Source organism: Manduca sexta, chromosome 1, assembly GCF_014839805.1.
Source record: "Manduca sexta isolate Smith_Timp_Sample1 chromosome 1, JHU_Msex_v1.0, whole genome shotgun sequence".
Lineage (NCBI taxonomy): Eukaryota > Metazoa > Arthropoda > Insecta > Lepidoptera > Sphingidae > Manduca > Manduca sexta.
In genome coordinates this window covers 2,573,822-2,594,094 of record NC_051115.1, presented here as the reverse complement: position 1 = coordinate 2,594,094, position 20,273 = coordinate 2,573,822, and the positions used below count along the sequence as shown (strand labels likewise).

The 20,273-nt window shown below is 36.3% G+C and overlaps 2 protein-coding genes across 5 annotated transcripts in view; one reads left to right on the top strand and one right to left on the bottom strand.

Moving 5' to 3' along the window:
* The first annotated feature begins 286 nt into the window (after positions 1–286).
* On the top strand, positions 287–12,084 carry LOC115447711 (zinc finger imprinted 3). Of its 2 annotated transcripts, none has more exons than XM_037436351.1 (13): positions 287–468; positions 753–875; positions 1,548–1,718; positions 2,864–3,040; positions 4,487–4,615; positions 5,169–5,257; positions 5,938–6,060; positions 6,684–6,794; positions 8,536–8,680; positions 9,187–9,245; positions 10,135–10,339; positions 10,812–10,868; positions 11,656–12,084. In XM_037436351.1, the coding sequence occupies exons 1-13, from the start codon at positions 373–375 to the stop codon at positions 11,749–11,751; spliced, it is 1,581 nt and encodes a 526-aa protein (XP_037292248.1). In that variant the 5' UTR covers positions 287–372; the 3' UTR covers positions 11,752–12,084. The 2 variants fall into 2 exon arrangements, with proteins under 2 accessions (XP_037292248.1, XP_037292246.1); XM_037436349.1 differs by having other exon boundaries at positions 2,831–3,040.
* Positions 12,085–15,759: 3,675 nt separating this feature from the next.
* The window catches only part of LOC115447708 (monocarboxylate transporter 13), a 62,336-nt gene continuing 57,822 nt past the window's right edge, over positions 15,760–20,273 (bottom strand). For all 3 annotated transcript variants that reach the window (XM_037436345.1, XM_037436347.1, XM_030174905.2), the window contains one exon: positions 15,760–19,768. In XM_037436345.1, the coding sequence (XP_037292242.1) occupies positions 18,557–19,768 (1,212 nt within the window). In that variant the 3' untranslated portion in view covers positions 15,760–18,556. The remainder of the gene's footprint in view (positions 19,769–20,273) is intronic.

The following is a 20,273-nucleotide window of genomic DNA, read 5'->3' as shown; positions in this document are numbered from 1 at the left end:
GTGTTCCACCACTAATGATAGAAATATATTGACATCAATCAATGCCAACTCAATATAATCCAAGGTCGTACATAAAAAAACAATGAAATAAATTTGAAATATTTATGTTTATAATATGTTATTTATCTTACATAATTAAATCTTCATAAAGACGTAATGTTCTAATCGTAATAAATTGAAATACAAGATTACAACAATTAGTCGATAATAATCGACTAACAACATCGAGTTATAATCATTACAGTAACAAAACATATGGTCAGAGACATCACTAAACGTCATATTATAATAACTGTATTGTTTTCATAGGTATCGTAATATTAAAAAATTACGAGAAAACTAACATAACATAACAATTTTTATTTATTGAATATGTTTAAAACGTGTTGTATTTGTCTTGAGACAGCAGAAGATTTATCCCCCATGACTTATGATGAGATAAAGATGTATAAATTATTCGTGCCGAAGGTTTGTTTTTGTTATTTCTATATTTATGTCGTTATTATTATTTTATATAATATTTCATCTTTCTTTTATTATAGATTTTTTATTTTTTTAGATACATTCCGTTCATATAGATTAAACTAAATTAAACTGTAGTGTTTACTAATTATAATAATTATTGTTTTAATAAAATTATATTCTCTTTAATCTTATACATAGCCAAAAACATATATACAGCCAATCATTTCCCAAGAAATAAAATTATTTATATTAAACTGGCGAAGAATTATAAAAAATATCAATTACAGGTACAAAATAATGAAAATAATATGAAACTGTGTATGTACTGCAAGTGGACGATCAGAAAATTCATTAAACTAACTCAACAGTGGCAAACTGCTTATGAAGTGTTGATTGAAGGAGTGCAAATGGTAATATATTTTGTATATTTTTTCACATATTTTTGTAGCTGGATAAGCAAATTTAATAAGCCATAGCCTCCAAAATTGGTAACCAGTATATAGATAATGTAAAATTTTTTATTGCTTTTTTTTTATTTGTATCTTTTATCATAAACAATGCATATAAAAAAAATAATCGGCGATAGCCTAGTTGATTGTGGCATGGACTGCCGAGACGAATGTCCGCAGGTTCAAATCCCAAGGGCACAGACCTGTGACTATTCTAAAGAATTAGTGTATTCTTTGTAAATTATCACTTGCTTTAACGGTGAAGGAAAACATCATGAAGAAACCTGCATACCTGAGTTCTCTATAGGAATTCTGAGGGTGTGTAAAGTCTACCAATCTGCACTAGGCCAGCGAGGTGGACTAAGACCTAATCTCTCTCAGCAGTAGAGGAGGCCCGTGCTCAGCAGTGGGACAGTATATAATACAGGGCTGATACTATTACCAATCAGCCTCAGATGGCAAAGCTCAAGACCCATGGAAGAATCTCCTCATAATGCTTACCGTGTCCAACAATACAATCTTCTACATCTGACCTCCAATCCAACGGCCAATTGAGAGCTTCTGAAGATGTTTGTCAAGGCTCTTAGGTATCAAAGCATGCGCAGAAACTTTATAAATTTCATAATTTCACAGGACACAAAGGTAATCTTTCTCCGAACACCACACAAGTTCATCACCACTTCAGAGCATCATTATTTAGGCCCTGATGATGAAATAAGTGACGATAATGACGTGGATGAAGTACCCTTGATAATGCTAAGCAAAAGCTGTAGAAAGAAAAAGAAGAAACGGAGAAAGCACTTGGTATGGATATGTATTTTTTTTTTATGTTGGCATGCTAAAAAAGCGGCGATAGCCTAGTAAAAAGCGTCGAAAGCCTAGCAAAAAGCGGCGATAGCCTAGTTGGGTATGGAACGGACTGCCAAGACAAATGTCCGCAGGTTCAAATCCCAAGGGTACACACCTCAGACTTTTCTAAAATCATGTGTGTATTCTTTGTGAATTTATCGTTCGCTTTAACGGTGAAGGAAAACATCGTAAGGAAACCTGCACATCTGAGAAGTTCTCTATAGGAATTTCGAAGGTATGTGAAGTCTATCAATCCACACTGGGCCAGCATGGTGGACTAAGGCCTAATCCATCTCAGTAGTAGAGGAGGCCCGTGCTCAGCAGTGGACAAGTATATGATACAGGGCTGATATTATATTATATTATTATGGTATGACTGCCTCGGTGGCGTAGTTGTATTGCCTGTCCGGTACAATAGCGCTCTGAGGTCCTGGGTTCGAATCCCGGGTCGGGCAAAGTGATATTTGGGTTTTTCTGCTCAGTATCAGCCCGGAGTCTGGAATTTGTGCCCGATATGGCGATAGGCTCGCCCCCTATCACATCATTGGACGGAACATACTTGGCGAAAAGTGGGTGCCCTAGTGGCGCCTCTGCATACCCCTTCGGGGATAAAATGCGTGATGTTATGTATGTATGTATTATTATGGTAAAGTGACCCCGCACCTGATGGTAAGTGGAGTGGGGCCAATAGGATGTCGACTGACGAGATATAATTACACCTCGGTAGTCGTAATCATTTCGACGGTACTTCAAAATAGAAATTAAATAAATTTCTGTTGACAATTTAATTTTTGATAGCAATCAATAGTTTTGATATAGGTAATTGATATTTATATTTTCATTTCACTTAGAACCTCATACTGCAACTAGAGCATTTTGCAGATGAAACTATGTTCTTGGGAACCGTCGATTTGTAAACATGTCAAATTTTCCTCTGATCGGTCAATTTTTCAAAATGGCGGTTAATAAAGATTAAAACACAGAGAGCTGAAATTAAAGCTCCAACTGACAATTCCATACTATATTGTCTTCAATATTGATATCCACTTCGTCAAAATTATTTCTAGCACGGTAGTCACTATGAAGACTGCATATTTCAGCCAAAAGACACCAAAGCTGATATAAAAACAGAGATAGATATGAAAGAGTGCGTTTTGAACGATGGCTCGAAGGACCAAAATCAGAAACGGCCGAAAAAGGAACCGCTAGATGGATTTACGACTCGCATGGTGCGAGAAACTAATGAGTATGTAGTCATAAAGCTGACTAAAGATCAGGTAAATATTATATCATAATTAATATACAGTCATTTTGGCATTGCAGTACTAAATGAAAGCACACACTTATCTACTTGAAAATAACACTTTATAAGTTACTTGAGACGTAAATGAAAAAAAAGTGCAGGTTTCGAACAAAATAAATATTAAAATAAGTAATTTTAATTTTATGCCTCTAATGCCACCACTACTACTCTAAGAGAATTCGTCGCAGCAACATCATACTTTTAGTCAGAAACACACTCACGCAGAAGCCATATTTGCATTAAACTATAAAATTACTAATTGAGAAAAGTAACATTCTTTACTTATGGATGATTTTTGAAAGTATGTCAGCAAAGGTAAAGACGAGTATATGGTTTTATTTAGTAACGCAATGTCAAAGTGACCCTGTACATGGCTGAAGAGTTTGAACCCGCTTAACTCAGGAACTTCTAAACTGATTCTAAAATGTTTCTACTATTAGAAAGCTACATTACTCCTGAGTACTATAGGCTATTTTTATCCCGGAAAAACTTTTTCAAGCGGGTGAAACCCTAGGCAATCACAAATATAATTCATGGTATACAAGGTCATTTTGACATTGCGTTAATAAATGAAACCACATACTCGTCGTTACCTTAGGCTGGTAGGTTAGCTAGGTTAGGGCTCATGTCCTCGCCGGTGAGGATCGCGACGCGTTACCCTTCTATTTCCCCCTACTTGCCAGCCCGAGCTGGTTACTTCGGTTTGTACCTTGTCTTTATTATAAATTTTATCCCTAATTTAAAATGTCCATTGTTATATAAGTAATTTGAATAGTTGTTTAGAAATAATAATTATTATTTTTATGCTTTGTTTTGACGTATCATAAGTGCAACTTTGTTCGCCTACGTGATAAAGTATTTTATTTTTTTATTTTTTATTTTAAATTAAACTACATACTCATCTTTACCTCTGTGAACATTGTACCAAAGTTGAAATGACAGATGTTTCTACGGTTGACGCCTCAGACGCAGTCCACTCTGACGCACTCCGCCACTCCCACTCCTTACTACGCACATGGTTGTAACTATCTATACAGGGGCCTTATTCTCTATCCCGCACGTTATTTTAACCGTGCGTAACAAGCACGTAACACAACGCATCATGTTTAGGACTATAGAAATTTGGCTTACAAAATACCATTCCACGCACATTTCTCGAAGATAACACGACACGGCCGCGTTACGCGTTTACACTATCATACAGAATAAGGGCCCTGAAAGAAAGATTGTGTAGATTAAGTTTTGGCTGGCTTACTTTACAATAGAGGCGTAATCTTTATAATCTATTTCCATTGACCCCGTCCCTTCTTCTTCCTACGCGTACAGTGGTGACTCTGTATCTATAGTGAAAGAAAGATTATTAGGTTGTGTTGTGGCTGGTTTACTTTTCATTACAGAAGATATATTTCCAAATTTAAAGGTGTTAGAGGAAATGTTCCAAAGATCAACGAGCGAGTCGTACGCCCGCGCCGCTTACAAATGCGACAAATGTGTCAAAGGCTTCAATTTCGAGGATGTGCTTAACTCACACGCCGCAAAACATTCACCAGTAAGTTATTAGCATTGTAACTAGACCGGACGGCCTTCTCTATTATAAAATTGGCTTTTTTAAAAGGCTGGCTTACTTTCGATCATGCCGGCTTACTTTTAATCAGGCCGGCTTACTTTTGATCAGGTCGGCTTACTTTTAATCAGGTTAGCTTATTTTTAATCAGGTCGAGTTAATTTCGATCATGCCGGCTTACTTTTGATTAGACCGGCTTACGTTTGATTAAGCTAGCTTATTTTTTATCACACCAGCTCATTTTGATTAGGCTAGCTTACTTTTGATCAAACTGGCTTATTTTTCATAGGCTGTCTGATTTATAACCAGGCTGACACATTTTATAATTGAATCAAACCGGGTTACTTCAGAATCACTGTAACCTAATCTCAAATGCCTATAAATATTTTTGGAAAGTATTTATTTAAAGTCATTTAAAAATTACTAAAATTGCCACAAAATTTGCAAAAAAAATAATAATAATTAAGGTCTGATCCAACTTTAATATAGTTTAAGAGTAGAGCGGCTGAAAAACTGGCATGTATGTGTTTTTTTACAGGAGAACGGCTCTTTTCAATGTGATATTTGTACGCAATACTGTCCCAGTGCAGTTTCCTTGAGAGGTCATATTAAATCACATACTACTAGGTAATGTTTATTTATTATTTGGAAAACACATTCACAACTGAAAGTACACAAAAAATAATAACATAATCCAGTAAATATTGCACAAAAAGCTAATACATAGTAGAAGAAAGTGAACAGAAACTAATACAACGTATACACAACACAAATAACTTACTGGTTACAATTCTGCCGTGCTAAGCTCAAGCGGTATGTCAAAATCTTGATTTCTATGTCGTCAGATAGCTTAAAGAAATAACCATCCAAAGAGCTTGCCTAAATGACGGTATCGTGTTTAGAAATGGTTGAAAAAAACCTTAAAAGAGTTTCTCTATCTCAGTTTTACATACAAAACTATATTTACAAAACTTTGATTATCTCGAAATAAGGTTTCCCTGACATACCGCTTTTGAGCTTAGCACAGCAGTATATTACCATAGTGCAAATGTAAATTATAAGATTTTAAAACAATTTTATTAAAATATAAATCAAAGTATTGCAATTTTTAGAAATAAGTACCCCCTTAAATAGAGGAAGTCATTCTGAAAAAATATCAATGTCGACTGACGAACGATGATTATCTCTCGTCAGTCAGTATTTTTAAACTCTATTATTGATACAGAATTTAAATTTTTCGGTTCCAAAACGACTATAAAATCGCGGTGTATATTATCGGACGAGTATATTCGTCTCGTCATTTACAGATATAAATGCAAGATATGTGGGTACGTCCGTCTGTCGCGGCAGCATTTATTGGAACATCACGCTATATCGCACACGAGCGAGGCAGCGTGCTATCGTTGCGATTCATGCCAATTTGTTACCAAGTAATGTATTTATTTACTCATTGTTAGATTTATTAATATTTAACTTACGGTATACGTTTGAAATATGGAATCGATTTTAATATCGATACAAATTTCTATAAATTCCAAGTAACTGGTAATCGATATTTATGTTAAATCGATATCGAAATGATTGTTAATAAATTGATATTTAAAATATCGATTACTGGAATCAAGTGTTTGGTTTAAATTCATCTCATTAACTACTTAATGTTTGTCATGTTAGCCGGCTAACATGACAGCTACATGACAGTTATATGACATTACGCGTGTCACGGGAATATAACCTTATTATTTATTACATAATAAGGTTATATTTCCGTGACACGCGTAATATGTAGCTGTCATGTTAGCCGGCTAACATTCCAATCATTCCGATGGCAAATGGGTTAAATTCGATCCTTTAGTTATTAACACCTTTACACAAAAAAAGATAGTAATATTGTCTTGCGTTTACAAATCGATTGTGAGCTATATCGATTTCCACGTCATCGATTAAATTACTCGTTATCTTTATACACCGATTTATTAGTAATGCATTTTCAAATCGATTGTAAGTTAATCGATTTATCACGTTATCGATTAAATTACTCTTTATTTTCCAGTAAACGTACAGTAATGCAGAGACACGTAAAATCGCATTCGTCCGAGCGTCACACTTGCCATCAGTGTGGGAAGAATTTTAAAACAATAATGTCGCTAAGAGTGCATACTATGTAAGTATATTTTTATTGTTTTGAATGACGAGACGAGCTTGCCGTTCGCCTGATGGTAAGCGATACGATCCATAAACAGTAGAAACACCAACTTGAATTGCAAAGTGTTTGGTATTCAGTGCTCGTCTGAGACATGAGATGTTAAAATGTCCAGTAGTTACACTGGCTACAATGTATTGTATATCAATTGCTCAGTATTATAAGGCTTTATGTTTTTATTTATATGTATTAGCAAAGTGACTCACTGCACGTGTGTGTAAGGAGTGAGGTCCAATAGAATGTCGACTGACGAGAGATTACCCCTCAGTCGACACAATTATGCCTGTTGGAATATACACAGGCTGATCCTGGAACGACACGTGAGCCACTATGGCGGGTTTTAACTCCTTGTGTACGTACTCCGGGCGGATATAAAATATATGCTACCACCAACGCTAATACTCAATTTAGGTAAACCGAATATTATTGATAATTGTTATTCTATTTGTAGTTTCAGTAAAATATGAGTCTGGTTTAGAGCTCTACACGTCACGCAATTATCCCCGAAGGGGTATGCAGAGGCGCAACCAGGGCACCCACTTTTCGCTAAGTGTGTTCCGTCCCATGATAGGGGGCGAGACTATCGCCATATCGGGCACAAATTCAAGACTCCGGGCTGATACTGAGCAGAAAAACCAAAATAACACTTTGGCCGACTCGGGGTTCGAACCCAGGACCTCAGAGCGCTGTCGTACCGCGCATGGAGTACCGAGTCGCTCTAATAATATAAAACTCTCTAATATTCTAAGTTGTATTTTTTATTAGTTAGGTGTTTCGTAAATTTTAGTTATATTTTATAGTTAGCTAAAGAATTATTGTAAGAATTATTGTAACTATAGATAGCTAAAAACTATTGTAATGTCTAACCCCCTTATTCATAGACGTTATTTATCTAAGGACGGAGCATTGCTGTGGTAACAAGTCTGTTTCTCAGCTTTGTTTATCTGACAGCTAACTAGGTTCAAGTTGTATCTCAATATTGACCAATCACAACGGCCTTATGTCTACGCACTGCGAAGGCTGCCATGCCGTCAGCACTGAGAAACAGACTTGTTATTACAGCAATGCTCCGTCCTTAGATAAATAACGTCTATGAATAACGCAGTGCTAGTACGCTATCCGGGCGGATATAAAATATATCCTACCACCAGCATCTCGTCTACACCTCGAATTATACTGTCCCGAATCGACATTGAGCCGTAAGACCAGAGAAACCAACATAACCGTTCCACTCACCATGTAATGGTAGTTCCAATGCGATCTTTTCAGGCGAGAAAAATAACAGGCCGGTATTGCGTCGACTGAAGGATATCATCTTTTGTCAATTAATAGTTGATTATCTAAATGCCATTGCAGTGTACCGCGCGTGTGATTAATATCAGCCCTGTATTATATACTGTCTCACTGCACGGGCCTCCTCTACTGAGAGGGATTAGGCGTTAGTCCATCACACCAGTGCGGACAGACTTCACATACCCTCAAAATTCCTATAGAGAACTTCTCAGGTGTGCAGGTTTCCTCACTACGTTTTCCTTCACCGTTAAAACAATAATTCACAAACACACACATCACTTTAGAAGTCAGAGGTGTGTTGGATTTTGAACCTGCGGACATTCGTCTCGAGTCCGTTCCACAACCAACTAGGCTATCGCCGCTTTACAAAATTAAATGGCGTCTAACTAAAATAAATAAATAATTTCAGACGCCATGACAAATCTCGAGGCTTCCAATGTCAGCAATGCGATAAAACTTTCATCTACCCTTCAGTATTACACAAACACATACAGGCAGTGCACGAGAGAGACGACTATTACTGCGTGGAGTGCGATGTCAAGTTCAAATCCCCGGTGAGTACAGTAAAACAGGATGAACAGGATTCTAGGGGAGTAAAATGATTCAAGGGCTGCATAATGATTCAAGGCGTGTAAAATGATTCAAGGGGAGTAAAATGATTCAAGGGCTGCATAATGATTCAAGGCGTGTAAAATGATTCAAGGGGTGCATAACGATTTAAGGGGTGCATAATGATTTAAGGGGTGCAAAATTATTCAAGGGGTATAATGAGTGTCAACATTGGGGCAAAACACGGATGGTGTGTTTTGCGTAGCTAAAAAAAATTACACGCTATGTGTGCGAATCTTTACTGTACTTGAGGTTCGCTACGTGAGTGCTGGATAATACTCCTGGCGTGTGGTAACCCGCACTTGAATATTATTTATTGTTATATAATATTGTGGAAACTTTGATATAATGTGTGATATTAAGTCTGTTTATTATTTAGCTAATATTGTTCTGTTTGTTTCCTGAATATATATAAATAAGCAACATAACGAACAAACATTATTTGTTACAGGAAACTCTAAAGCATCATTTTAAAAAAGCGAAGAGACATCGCGACTCCTCTTCTTATAAGTAAGTTTAATGTTTCATGATTTTATTCTAATTCAATCAACATTTTAATAAATTTCAGAATGTGAAAAATTTGCTGTGTTATTTTCTTAATAAGTTTTGTATAATTTTAGGACGCAGGTGCAATTCGTCTGAATTTTATACTTTATATTATAAATACGAAAGTAACTGTTTGATACGCTTTTGCAACTGAACTACTGAATTGATTCAGATGATATTTGGTATGGAGGTAGTTTGATATCTTGGGAAGGAAATAGACTATTTTTTTATCCCGGAAAAATTGATTCGCGCGGTCGAGCTATGAGCAATTAAAAAAGTATTCAAGTATAGATGAATTTAAGTAGTTTTTAATGTAATATATAATGTAGCATCACACGTTTTATGTTTATAGAGATAAACAAAGATAAGTTACTTACTGGTTGTAATATTTACTTTTGCGTAGTGTTACACTAAAGCGCGCCTACTCTCGTCAGCAGGCTCTCGTGTACTGACACGGTTCGCTCGAGACAGGGAAATATATATATTATGTTTATGTATGTTTTTTTGTATATTTGTTTAGTATAATCTTAAATATAATAATATTGATGAAAATAAGGCTACAATATAGTAAACTATAAATACAATTTATTGTAAATAAAATAATACATTTAGTGACGAGGGCTAGCAATACAAAGGTACGATCTAGAAGTGAAGCGAGCCATGTGACAGAACATAAAAAGTAAATAAAAAAATGCCAGTTCGCTCTTCCAAGAAGGCGCTTAATCATTTGCGTCCTTATTTCCAACAAATATATTGATATTTCATAATAATATATAATGTGTATATAATTATATCACTAACACTACACAAGTATTGTAAGGAATGTAATGATAGTGTTCGTTTGTTGCACCAGGTACGTGTGCGAGCAGTGCCCGGCGCAGTTCGCGCAGGCGTCGTCGCTGGCGGCGCACGCGCACGCGGCGCACGGCGCGGGGCGCGCGCACGAGTGCGCCGCGTGCGCGCGCGCCTTCTCCAGCCGCGAGACGCTGCGCGCGCACGTGTGGCGCCAGCACGCGCGCGCCGCGCACCACTGCCACGTCTGCGGAAACACTTTCTCGGTGAGTCCATTACACTTTCTTTACTATGTTGGTTAACTGATATAACCCTCTGACTGATATCAATAGGGATTATATAAAACAAAATAAATATTTTGTACGGTGCGTACAATATCTTTATGATAGTATGATATTATTGTTTGTGAGAATGAGAGAAAGTCTATTTCTGATAGAAAATTGATATTGAAATACTTTGATACAATGATAATGAGTACGCGCGGAAAGATTGATGACAGAATTCGAACTGCGTGACAATATTATACTATGACAATTCAAACGGCGTAAAATGCTGATGATATAATTTGTACTTGCTTGCCCGTACACATTTAAAGAGTACGTATATAAATTAACATTTTCTAATAGTGAGCTATGGTTCAGCAACAAAATTCGACTTTTTATTGTAATACAATCTAAGTAATAATACAACGCTATTTTTCAAAGAATTTAGCTTATTTTATATCACTTTTTCTTACAGCGTCTCAGTTCGTTGAAGTCTCACCTGCGCACACACGCGGAACACACAAACACACAGGTTTTATTATATTATTAATTAATTTTTGTAGTTGGATGTGGAACGGACTGTCGAGACGAATGTCTGCAGGTTCAACACCCAAACATATCGGACTTTTCTAAATTTGTGTATTTGTGAATTATCGCTTGCTTTAACGATGAAGGGAAACATCGTGCGGAAACCTGCATACCTGAGAAGTTCTCTATAGAAATTTTGAGGGTGTGTGAAGTCTACCCGCACTACAGCGTGGTGGACTAAGGCCTAATCCCTCTCAGTAGTAGAGGAGGCCCGTACAGCAGTGAAACATTATTTAATAAAGGGCTGATATAATTATCATTATTGATTTTTGCATTTTATATAGATTTCCAAAATATGTGATATCCCACCTAATGCGAAGACTTCACATATCCTCGGAATTCTCAAGAAAAATTCTCATGTATGTAGGTTTCTCACAACGCTCTCTTAATAAAATAACAACCTATTCTAAAATTGTTAATTTGTGGGAGTCTTCCAAAAACTTATTTCTATTTGGGACCTTTTTTATTTTTCCCTTTTTTTTCGATGCCATAGCTTTCATTTTTGACTTATCTTTAACAATTTAAATTTTATAGCAATTTAAAAAAAAGCTCGAAAACTGAAATGAGTTTTGACAATTGCCACAAATTAACAATTTTGGAATAGATCATTGTTTTATTAAGAGAGCGACAATGTATTTCACGAATAAACTGACTAATCGTTCCATTAAGAGCATAATAAAATACAAACACTGCTGCTTCCTTAAAAAACAAATGATTTTGTACATTTACAGAAACAAGAAGACTTACCGAATGAAGTGAGGCCGCCGGAGACGCAGCTGTTGAAGTCTGAACCTAATGCTCTTGAAAACAGATGTGATTTTCCGTAGACGTGTGTTGGATCTGTGATCTTTACTACAGCGCAAAGTCTCATTTAGACGGGAGAAGTTTTTTCTAACTAATCATCAGGATATTGTATCATACTGTTTAGACAGAGATTGAAAACATAATATTTACTTGAAGACAAAATAATTGCTCTCATTCTAGTGACGCGCTGTCTCTTTCTAATGGAATTCGCCTAAAAAATGGTCTAAAAGAGACAAAGAGCTAACCATGTATGAGTTAAAATTAATAGTTTTCACTTAACTGTGGCTCCAGTATAAGGGCCTGTAGATAAAAGATCATTGCAAGTTGTAGATAAGTATTTTTATAAAATTGCTACCTGTTTTATTTTTTTCTTAATCTTAAATACGTTGCCATAACCATCACACGTCGAGTGTTTTAAACGTGTAGCGCCTGGAATCACACGTCAGGTGTCTTATATAAGAAGGGCGAAAGCATACACGACACGACACCTCTGACTTTTCGAAAAAAAAAAAAAAAATCATGTGTGTATTCTTTGTGAATTTATCGTTCGCTTTAACGGTGAAGGAAAACATCGTGAGGAAACTTGCACATCTGAGAAGTTCTCCAAGTCTACCAATCCGCACTAGGCCAGCGTGGTGGACTAAGGCCTAATCCCTCTCAGTAGTAGAGGAGGCCCGTGCTCAGCAGTGGGCAAGTATATAATACAGGGCTGATATTATTATTATTATTATACACGACACGTGTTAAATTGAGAGCTAGAGCAACACGCACTGTGTATTTTGTGTTGCTGAGACATAAATACATTATGTAAACATACTAACGTATTTTGCCCCGTAATAGTAGGTAGAGGCGAAACTACTCCTACCACCTTTCGTCACATGTATTCCGTCTCATAATTTTTATTTATTTATTTTTTATTTATTTATTTATAAATATATTATAACACCATAGCAGTTGAAACTAATGCGATGTTATACAAATTTAATTTTAACAATTTATTTCAATACATTTATGAGCCATTTCAGTGAATTCTGACAGGTTACATATAAATATATCCAAGTTCTGAGATATAGTGTTAAGCAATCGTATGGCCCGTGACAAGGCCATATGATAATGAGACAAAGGCGAGCCTTTCGAGGGTCAAATAAAAAACCACATTCCACTAATACGGAACATAAAATTGTTGTTTTTAGTACATTTTGTATCACCTTTATTTTTGGCATACTTAAATCAAATTCTGTAAACCGTTGGGCTAAATTATGTCCGATGTAATATTTTATGGTAATTGTGGTTGCGTGACACTGGTAGTATGTTTTAAGTGTGTATTTTCTTTGTTCTTAATGACTTAGCCACTGGCGATGCAATAAAATGAAAAAATTACAACCCAAAATCAATGTTTGACCTGGGATTTGAACCCGAGACTTACCACACGCAATACATGTCACCAACGCAGCACTTTACCTGCCTAAATGTATAGAGTATCTTTGCCCAGCCGTGGGACTACGTGTTATGAATAAAAATCAACGATAACTTATAATGTGTATTTTATTTAAAATCATTTGTGTTTTCTTTGTAAACAATATATATTTGTTAAATTATGAATAAATTATTTTGCTTACAATGGTTTTGTATACTCTTATTTGGTATAAATGGGTTGATTGATATTATATTTTTGAAAAAAAAAATTCTCCGAATGAGTTCCAGTCGACTTATTTCTCGCAAGTCAGAGACGATATTACAAACAATTCTCGATATTAACGACATAATTAAATTTTGTTTTAAAGCTGTTAAAAACAAACTTTTTTATTTTATTCTCGTTTCTGAAAAGCGAGAGACAACTGCTACGTCGTAGACATAAGTCGTGTTTTCACAGACATTTATTTAAATAATCAGTTCTATTTTTACATTTATTCTGAGTCACGAGAAACATATTTCTCGATTTTTATAGAAAATTCTGGTAGGATCAACTTACCTGTTCATCCTTGGAAATAAGACCACTTTAGTATCAAGTGTATAAAATTTTTAAATTGGATTTAAAAGCTTTGTAATTTACGGGTATCAAATAACAGTTATTCAAAGAATTACATATAACCTGACTTATTTAATCAACACAACTGCAATTTTTAAATTGCTTTTTATTATTCCGTAAATAACTTTTATTTGATGAAAATCAGCTCTTAATATGGAATATAAGGCATTATGCAGGGCAATACTGGGTGTAAGCTAAACGTTCCATACAACGGCTTGCGATGACTTTTTATAACATCCTAACTAAAAGTTATATACTGGTGGTAGGTGTCTCATATGTGAGAGTCCTGGGTAGGTACCACCGCAATTTCTATTTCTGCCAAGCAGTGTGTAGTCCGTTGTGTTCCGGTTTAAACATTGTAGCCAGTGTAACTACTGGACATAATGATTAACATCTCATGTCTCAGGATGGCGAGCGCAGTGGACCAAACAATACTTTGTGATTAAGTTGTTGATTTTTCTACTGTTTATGGATCATATCGCTTACCATCAGGCAAACGGCAAGCTCGTCTCGTCATTCAAAGCAATAAAATACAAACGCGAATCGGGACCCTCCTTTTTATAAAAGGCAGTTACAATTCTCTAACACATGAAATCAACATGACCATTCAAAGCGTGCACTTTACACCCAGTATATTTTTTTGTATACCAATTGACGAATAAGCGTTTTTTTAAGATAATTGAGTTGGAGAAGTTAGTTGACGGAATTGTTGTTTTCACATAAACAGCCAATTTCTTCAGTTATTGCCAAATTAAACAGCTTGCATTAAAGCCGAGTAATATTTGGTATCAACCCTGTATATATTGTCCCACTGCTGGGCTTCTATTGAGAAGATTTAGCTTAGCCAAAACTTAACATATCTTCAAAAAGATTTGACATTTGTTAGACATTTCTTAGGTATGTAGGTATCTTTCTTTAGTTATATAAGCAACTTTATTTAGGTACTTTCTCCTGTACCTGACTTATCATAAGCGCAACTATGTTTGTTAACGTGATGAATAAAGCATTGCATTAATTTATTTCCTTTTTTCTCACAATGTTTTTCTTCACTGCGACTGGTGATTACTAAAACTTACGTCCTTGAAAATTTTGTTAGGGACAGTTAGTTTAGATCATCATCAGCCCGTCGCAGTCCACTGCTGGACATAGGCCTCTCCCAAGGTACGCCATAGACCCTGGTCTGCTGCTCTATGCATCCAGTCGCTGCCCTCTTGGTAATATAGAGAGAATTACATAGAAATGGTATAAAAAGTAAACATAGTTTTTTTTTTACTTGACTATACTTTTGTTAGCCTGGCAAAGGTCGGCTTATACAAACATATCGGACTTGGGGGAGCTCTTTAGGCGCTTCCAACCTTTGAAAATTATTCGACTTGAGGCCAACCAACTAAAGGGCTACGAACCTCGACTCAGGACTGTCACTGGGAGAGGATGAGACATCGATTATAGATGCGCGTAGTCGTAGCGAACTAAAAGTCTAACCATAGTTTACGGCACACAAGAATAAACGAATTTGACAGCTGAGCTTTGGTATTCGAGCTAAGCTAAACTAAGCTTAATTTCTGCCCGCATATGAGTGTCCACAATCTATATATGTAAATATATATTCTCTATGAACTCCACGGCTGCAGCGCTGCTAATGATTTATTAGGTAGGGTCAAGGGGCCCTGTTACGCTTACGGGAGCATATTCGTCTTTTTGCAATTACGGGCGTTCTAATCGAAGGAGAGCTTTGATAGCCGTATAGGTAAATAGGAAATGTTTGACTATCTTACCAATATTACTGTAAAGTTTCATCCAAATCCGTTCAGTAGTTTTTTCGTGAAAGAGGAACATACATACATCCATCCTCACGAACTTTCGCATTTATAATATTAAAAGGATTAAAGCTGCCCCAAACCGGAACAATAAATAATTTTGGCAAACTTAGCAGTAACTGAAGAATTTGGCGGTTAATGCAATTTTCAAAAAATTCCATCAAACCCAATAAAACTACATTAAATTAACTTATCGTACACTAGATTTAATATAATTGTATAATTTACTGTCGTATAAAAGTTCTTACAATATGCCTTAAGTAAAACTAGACGTATCGCTTCCTGAAGAATTTTGATTAAGCGCCTAATTCGCAATATCTAATATTACACGCCATTTTCAAAAATCGAACCCAATAGCTTTTTTCTATTTCACAAATAGACCAATCAGAACAAAGTATTTTTTGACATTACAAATGAGTTGTTTTGATTGGTTCATTCGAAATTGGATTGAAATCGTTTATAAAACGGCTATAAAACTCTTTTGTGTACTATTTATTTGACAACATGACTTTTGTATTATGCCCAATATTACGCGCCATTCGTATAACATACATTTTCAAAAATCGAACGTAATCGCTTTTTTCTATCTATTTCAAAAATAGACCAATCAGAACAAAGTATTTTTTGACATTACAAATGAGTTGTTTTGATTGGTTCATTCGAAATTGGATTGAGATCGTTTATAAAACGGCTATAAAACTCTTTTGTGTACTATTTATTTGGCAACATGACTTTTGTTTTATGCCCAATATTATGCGCCATTCGTATAACAGACATTTTCAAAAATCGAACGTAATCGCTTATTTCTATCTATTTCAAAAATGGACCAATCAGAATATAGAATTTTTTGATATTACAAATGAGTTGTTTGATTGAGATTGGGTTCGTTTATAAAACGACTATGAGACAGTTGCTGTTACTCTTTTGTTTAGTTTTTTGGAAACATGACTTTCGTATTTGGTTGTGTTATAATTGACAATTAGAGTTTACTTAGACATCGGGAAATAGGCGCTTCATCGAGAAATTTATAGTAATTAATATTTGAGATAGCGTAAAAACTGCCTAACCCACGTTTTTATGTTTTATAAGCAAAGTATTATATTCTATTTTCATGATGTATTAAGGCCTCTTTGCATAAAAAGTATTCTAACGCCTGTATTCATAAACGTTATTTATCTAAGGACGGAGCATTGCTGTGATAACAAGTCTTCTCAGTGCTGACGGCATGGCAGCCTTCGCAGTGCGTAGACATAGGGCCGTTGTGATTGGCTAATATTGAGATACAACTTGAATCTAGTTGGCTGTCAGATAAACAAAGCTGAGAAACAGACTTGTTATCACAGCAATGCTCCGTCCTTAGATAAATAACGTTTATCAATACGTAAATTTTTATCATCTTAAAAAATTGATAAAAATAAGTATACTTTTCTCATCTAGACATAATGCAATATAGGTGTAATACTACAATTTTTTTTGTTGCTTCAGGTCGAAATAATTGAAAAAAAAATTTACATTGCTCACCCTACATATACAAAAACATCAATGCAACAGAGTTATGTTATAAGTTTTTTTTTGGGTTAGTACAGTTTTAGCCGCCACAATTTTTCAACAAAAATAAAATAGCTACTTGTATGGAAGAACGATTGCAGATATTTTAACTTGATATAAAAAGTATAGATTCACCATTAGCACGCACACAGAAGACTCAATTATCCCAAATGAGACGTTTTCATACTCTGCGCGTAAACGACAAATATTAGCTGTCTTGTTTGTTCGTTCTGGTTTAAATATGTCATCTTTTTCACACGTTTATACGTAGAATGTATATGTGTGCGTGCGGAACATATTTTCGTTTGATTTGTTTAGTGCGGCGTATCTACACTTTTAGAAAAACATATTATTTATGGAAAGTGCAGTTGCTCGCAATACGTCTAGCAAATTATTAGTTACAAAATAAAAAAATAAAAATACATCAAATCAATAAAAAATAATATTCGCTGTGACCTAGTTTTCTATAATACGTGTTGACCGCCGTTATAAACTTATAACGTAAAAGCGTGTATTTATGGGTCAATTTTGACCCTTAACATTTTTCAACGGGTCACTTTTGACCCACACTTTTAAGGCTCAATTAACAGTAAGTACAAGGTTTAGATAACTGGAAACATAATGAAGCATTAGCCACAATTAACTGGCATCTTACAAATGCCCGGGCATTTCCAACTTAATAAATTTCAAAATGAAAACCACCACATATAAAGGTAACTACTGGTTTCTCGGGCGGGTCCATTTTGACCCGGGCACTATCACTATAACGAAACGAGTTTGTGTATGTAGTCAATCTATTGGAAGTTTACAAACTTCAAACAAGCATGGCCTAATAGTAATCGAAATAAATAGCACATCGTAAACGGTTTAGATATAAAAAAACAACGAGAAGCTTTTTGAAAGTTGCCATATTGACGTACGTATGTCGTTAGAGATCAGCCATTCTATATCTGAGGCATCGCGTCGATTGAGGGACATCTCGTCAGTCGACTCCGCCTATACACCCCTCATACCATCAGGCCATTTTATCACTTCTTTTTTAGGCACGCTATTTCTCAAAAGAGAAAGTCCATAATTGTCTGTACCCTGTTCCTGTAGTTTTTAATGGCAATTTTTTCATAGTTTTTGAAATTTCCTTTGCTCTCACAAAAAAGCCCTGCACACCATTATCTACCAAATACTTCAATAAATCCACTACACATACAAACTAGTTTCGTTCCACCACCATCAACAAACGATCACTTTCCGATTCATCCAAAGTTCGACAACAATGAATTTCGATTGGTTCTTTTTACAAAATTGACCTCACTGCACCTGATGATAAGGGGTTCAATAGAATGTCGACTGACGAGGGATAACCTCTCAGCAGTCGACACTTATGCCTTGGAACTTTGGAAGATAAGGATCGCTTGTTGAAAACCGCCGTGATACGTTTTACGCCTTAGCTACCATACCGACTTCTTTGTTCTTAGCAAGTCTTCTTCTCCTCCTATTTATTAAAGGAACGAGGAGCCACAGCGCAGCGCCGCTGATCAAAATAATACCGAGAGTAACTAACAACGGTTTGTATGACTTTGTGAAGTCATGCCACATTCCACACAACGGCGGCCCTATCAACTGCAAAATGCCGTTCATGAACAACGATATCCCGTACGATGACATCAACCGCTCCGTTCCCAACATCTCCGTCATCACTAGTGCTGTGACACCCACGTTGATCCCAGAAGCGAGGCCGAATATCGAACAGAAAGCCGAAATCGCCGAGTAACTGTTGACTAATGGGATCATAGCTAGACTTATACCGGAAAGTAGTAGACCGAATATGAAAAAGTATCTTTTTGGCGTCAACACTACGTCGGATAGGGCCGAACCGCCGATCCGTCCTACGAGATCCAAAGCAGATATAATTGATAAAAGGTACGCGCCCAACGACTTATCGAAACCACATTCCTCAGCGTACAACGGCACAATCACTATGAAATTAGTAAACGATATCGCGCAAGTACAATTCGATATCAATATAACTAAATATATAGGATCTTTTAACAGCTCAACATCGAAGTATTTGCTAGGCTCCTTTTTGGAATCGGCCTCTTTCTTCCGACATCCACAGCAGTACGTTATTGGAGCTAGACTGTCTGTAACTGACTTAAGGCTAAATTGGGATGTGAATTCGCTAGGTTTTTCGAAGGCGGACAGTGTGGAGCCATGGAAAGGCGTTGACATGTACTGAAAACTTGACGTTGACGGGCTACGTTTAGGCGTTATGGGCACAGTAAGTTTCTTACCGAAAGCCTCTTGGGAATTGACTCGACTGCTCCTACCTTCGGGCACCGATTCGAGCAACGACGGATTCGAAGGCATGTGGTTTCGACTCGATATGTGCTGCAGACCGTGTTTTGACGACGCCGGTGTTGATATTTTTCGGGTCCGTTCGGTCTCCCGGGACGACACTAGCGCAGCACTGGCTGAGCGAGCGAAGTCTCGCGGTGAAGTCCGCCCTTCTAAGTTGATATTGGAGTTGTTTTTGAATATGGGCGGCGAGCCGTTCGGTTGTCCAGTTGGCGTTTCTTCTGGAGTGAAGAGTATTTTCGGGTTAGCCGAGTCTTCCAGATCACCTGACTCTTCTTCCACGAAGGGCTCCAACTGGAAACAAGCAAAAAAAAACTAAATTTGTAGTCACAATATCAGGTTCTTTGAAGTCATGACTGACTATTCGAGGATTTTTATTCAGTTTTTCCTATTTGGGGTCTGTTTATTACGGCTAGGCCAATTTAAATGTGATTTCCACTGTTAAATAAATGACTAAAAAATATTACGGAGTATCTTTTCAGAGCAAAATCGAAAGAATGATCAGTCTGTATCACTGGACTTTTTGCCGCCATTTTAGGAAGATGGTTATAAGGCGTTACATTATATCCCAAAATTTTCTGAAAGCGAACCCGACACAACATATAGGTACTATGAATGAATGCGGTCTACATTTCTTTCTATATATAATTAGATTCTACATAATGGAAAGCCAACAGGAATCGGATTCTATCACTGCTGTCTTGTAAGTGTTTTTTTTCCACAATTATTACGCAGAACTTTTAATATATTTGTCAAGACTGAAAGTCGTGGGGGGTTCGTGAAAGTTGTGATTATCACT

Coding starts and splice junctions, on each gene's coding strand:
- LOC115447711 (XM_037436349.1), top strand. CDS start 373: ATGTTTAAAACGTGTTGTATTTGTCTTGAGACAGCAGAAGATTTATCC. Junction 3,041..4,486: donor TAAAGCTGACTAAAGATCAG/GTAAATATTATA, acceptor CCAAATTTAAAG/GTGTTAGAGGAAATGTTCCA. Junction 4,616..5,168: donor ACGCCGCAAAACATTCACCA/GTAAGTTATTAG, acceptor GTTTTTTTACAG/GAGAACGGCTCTTTTCAATG.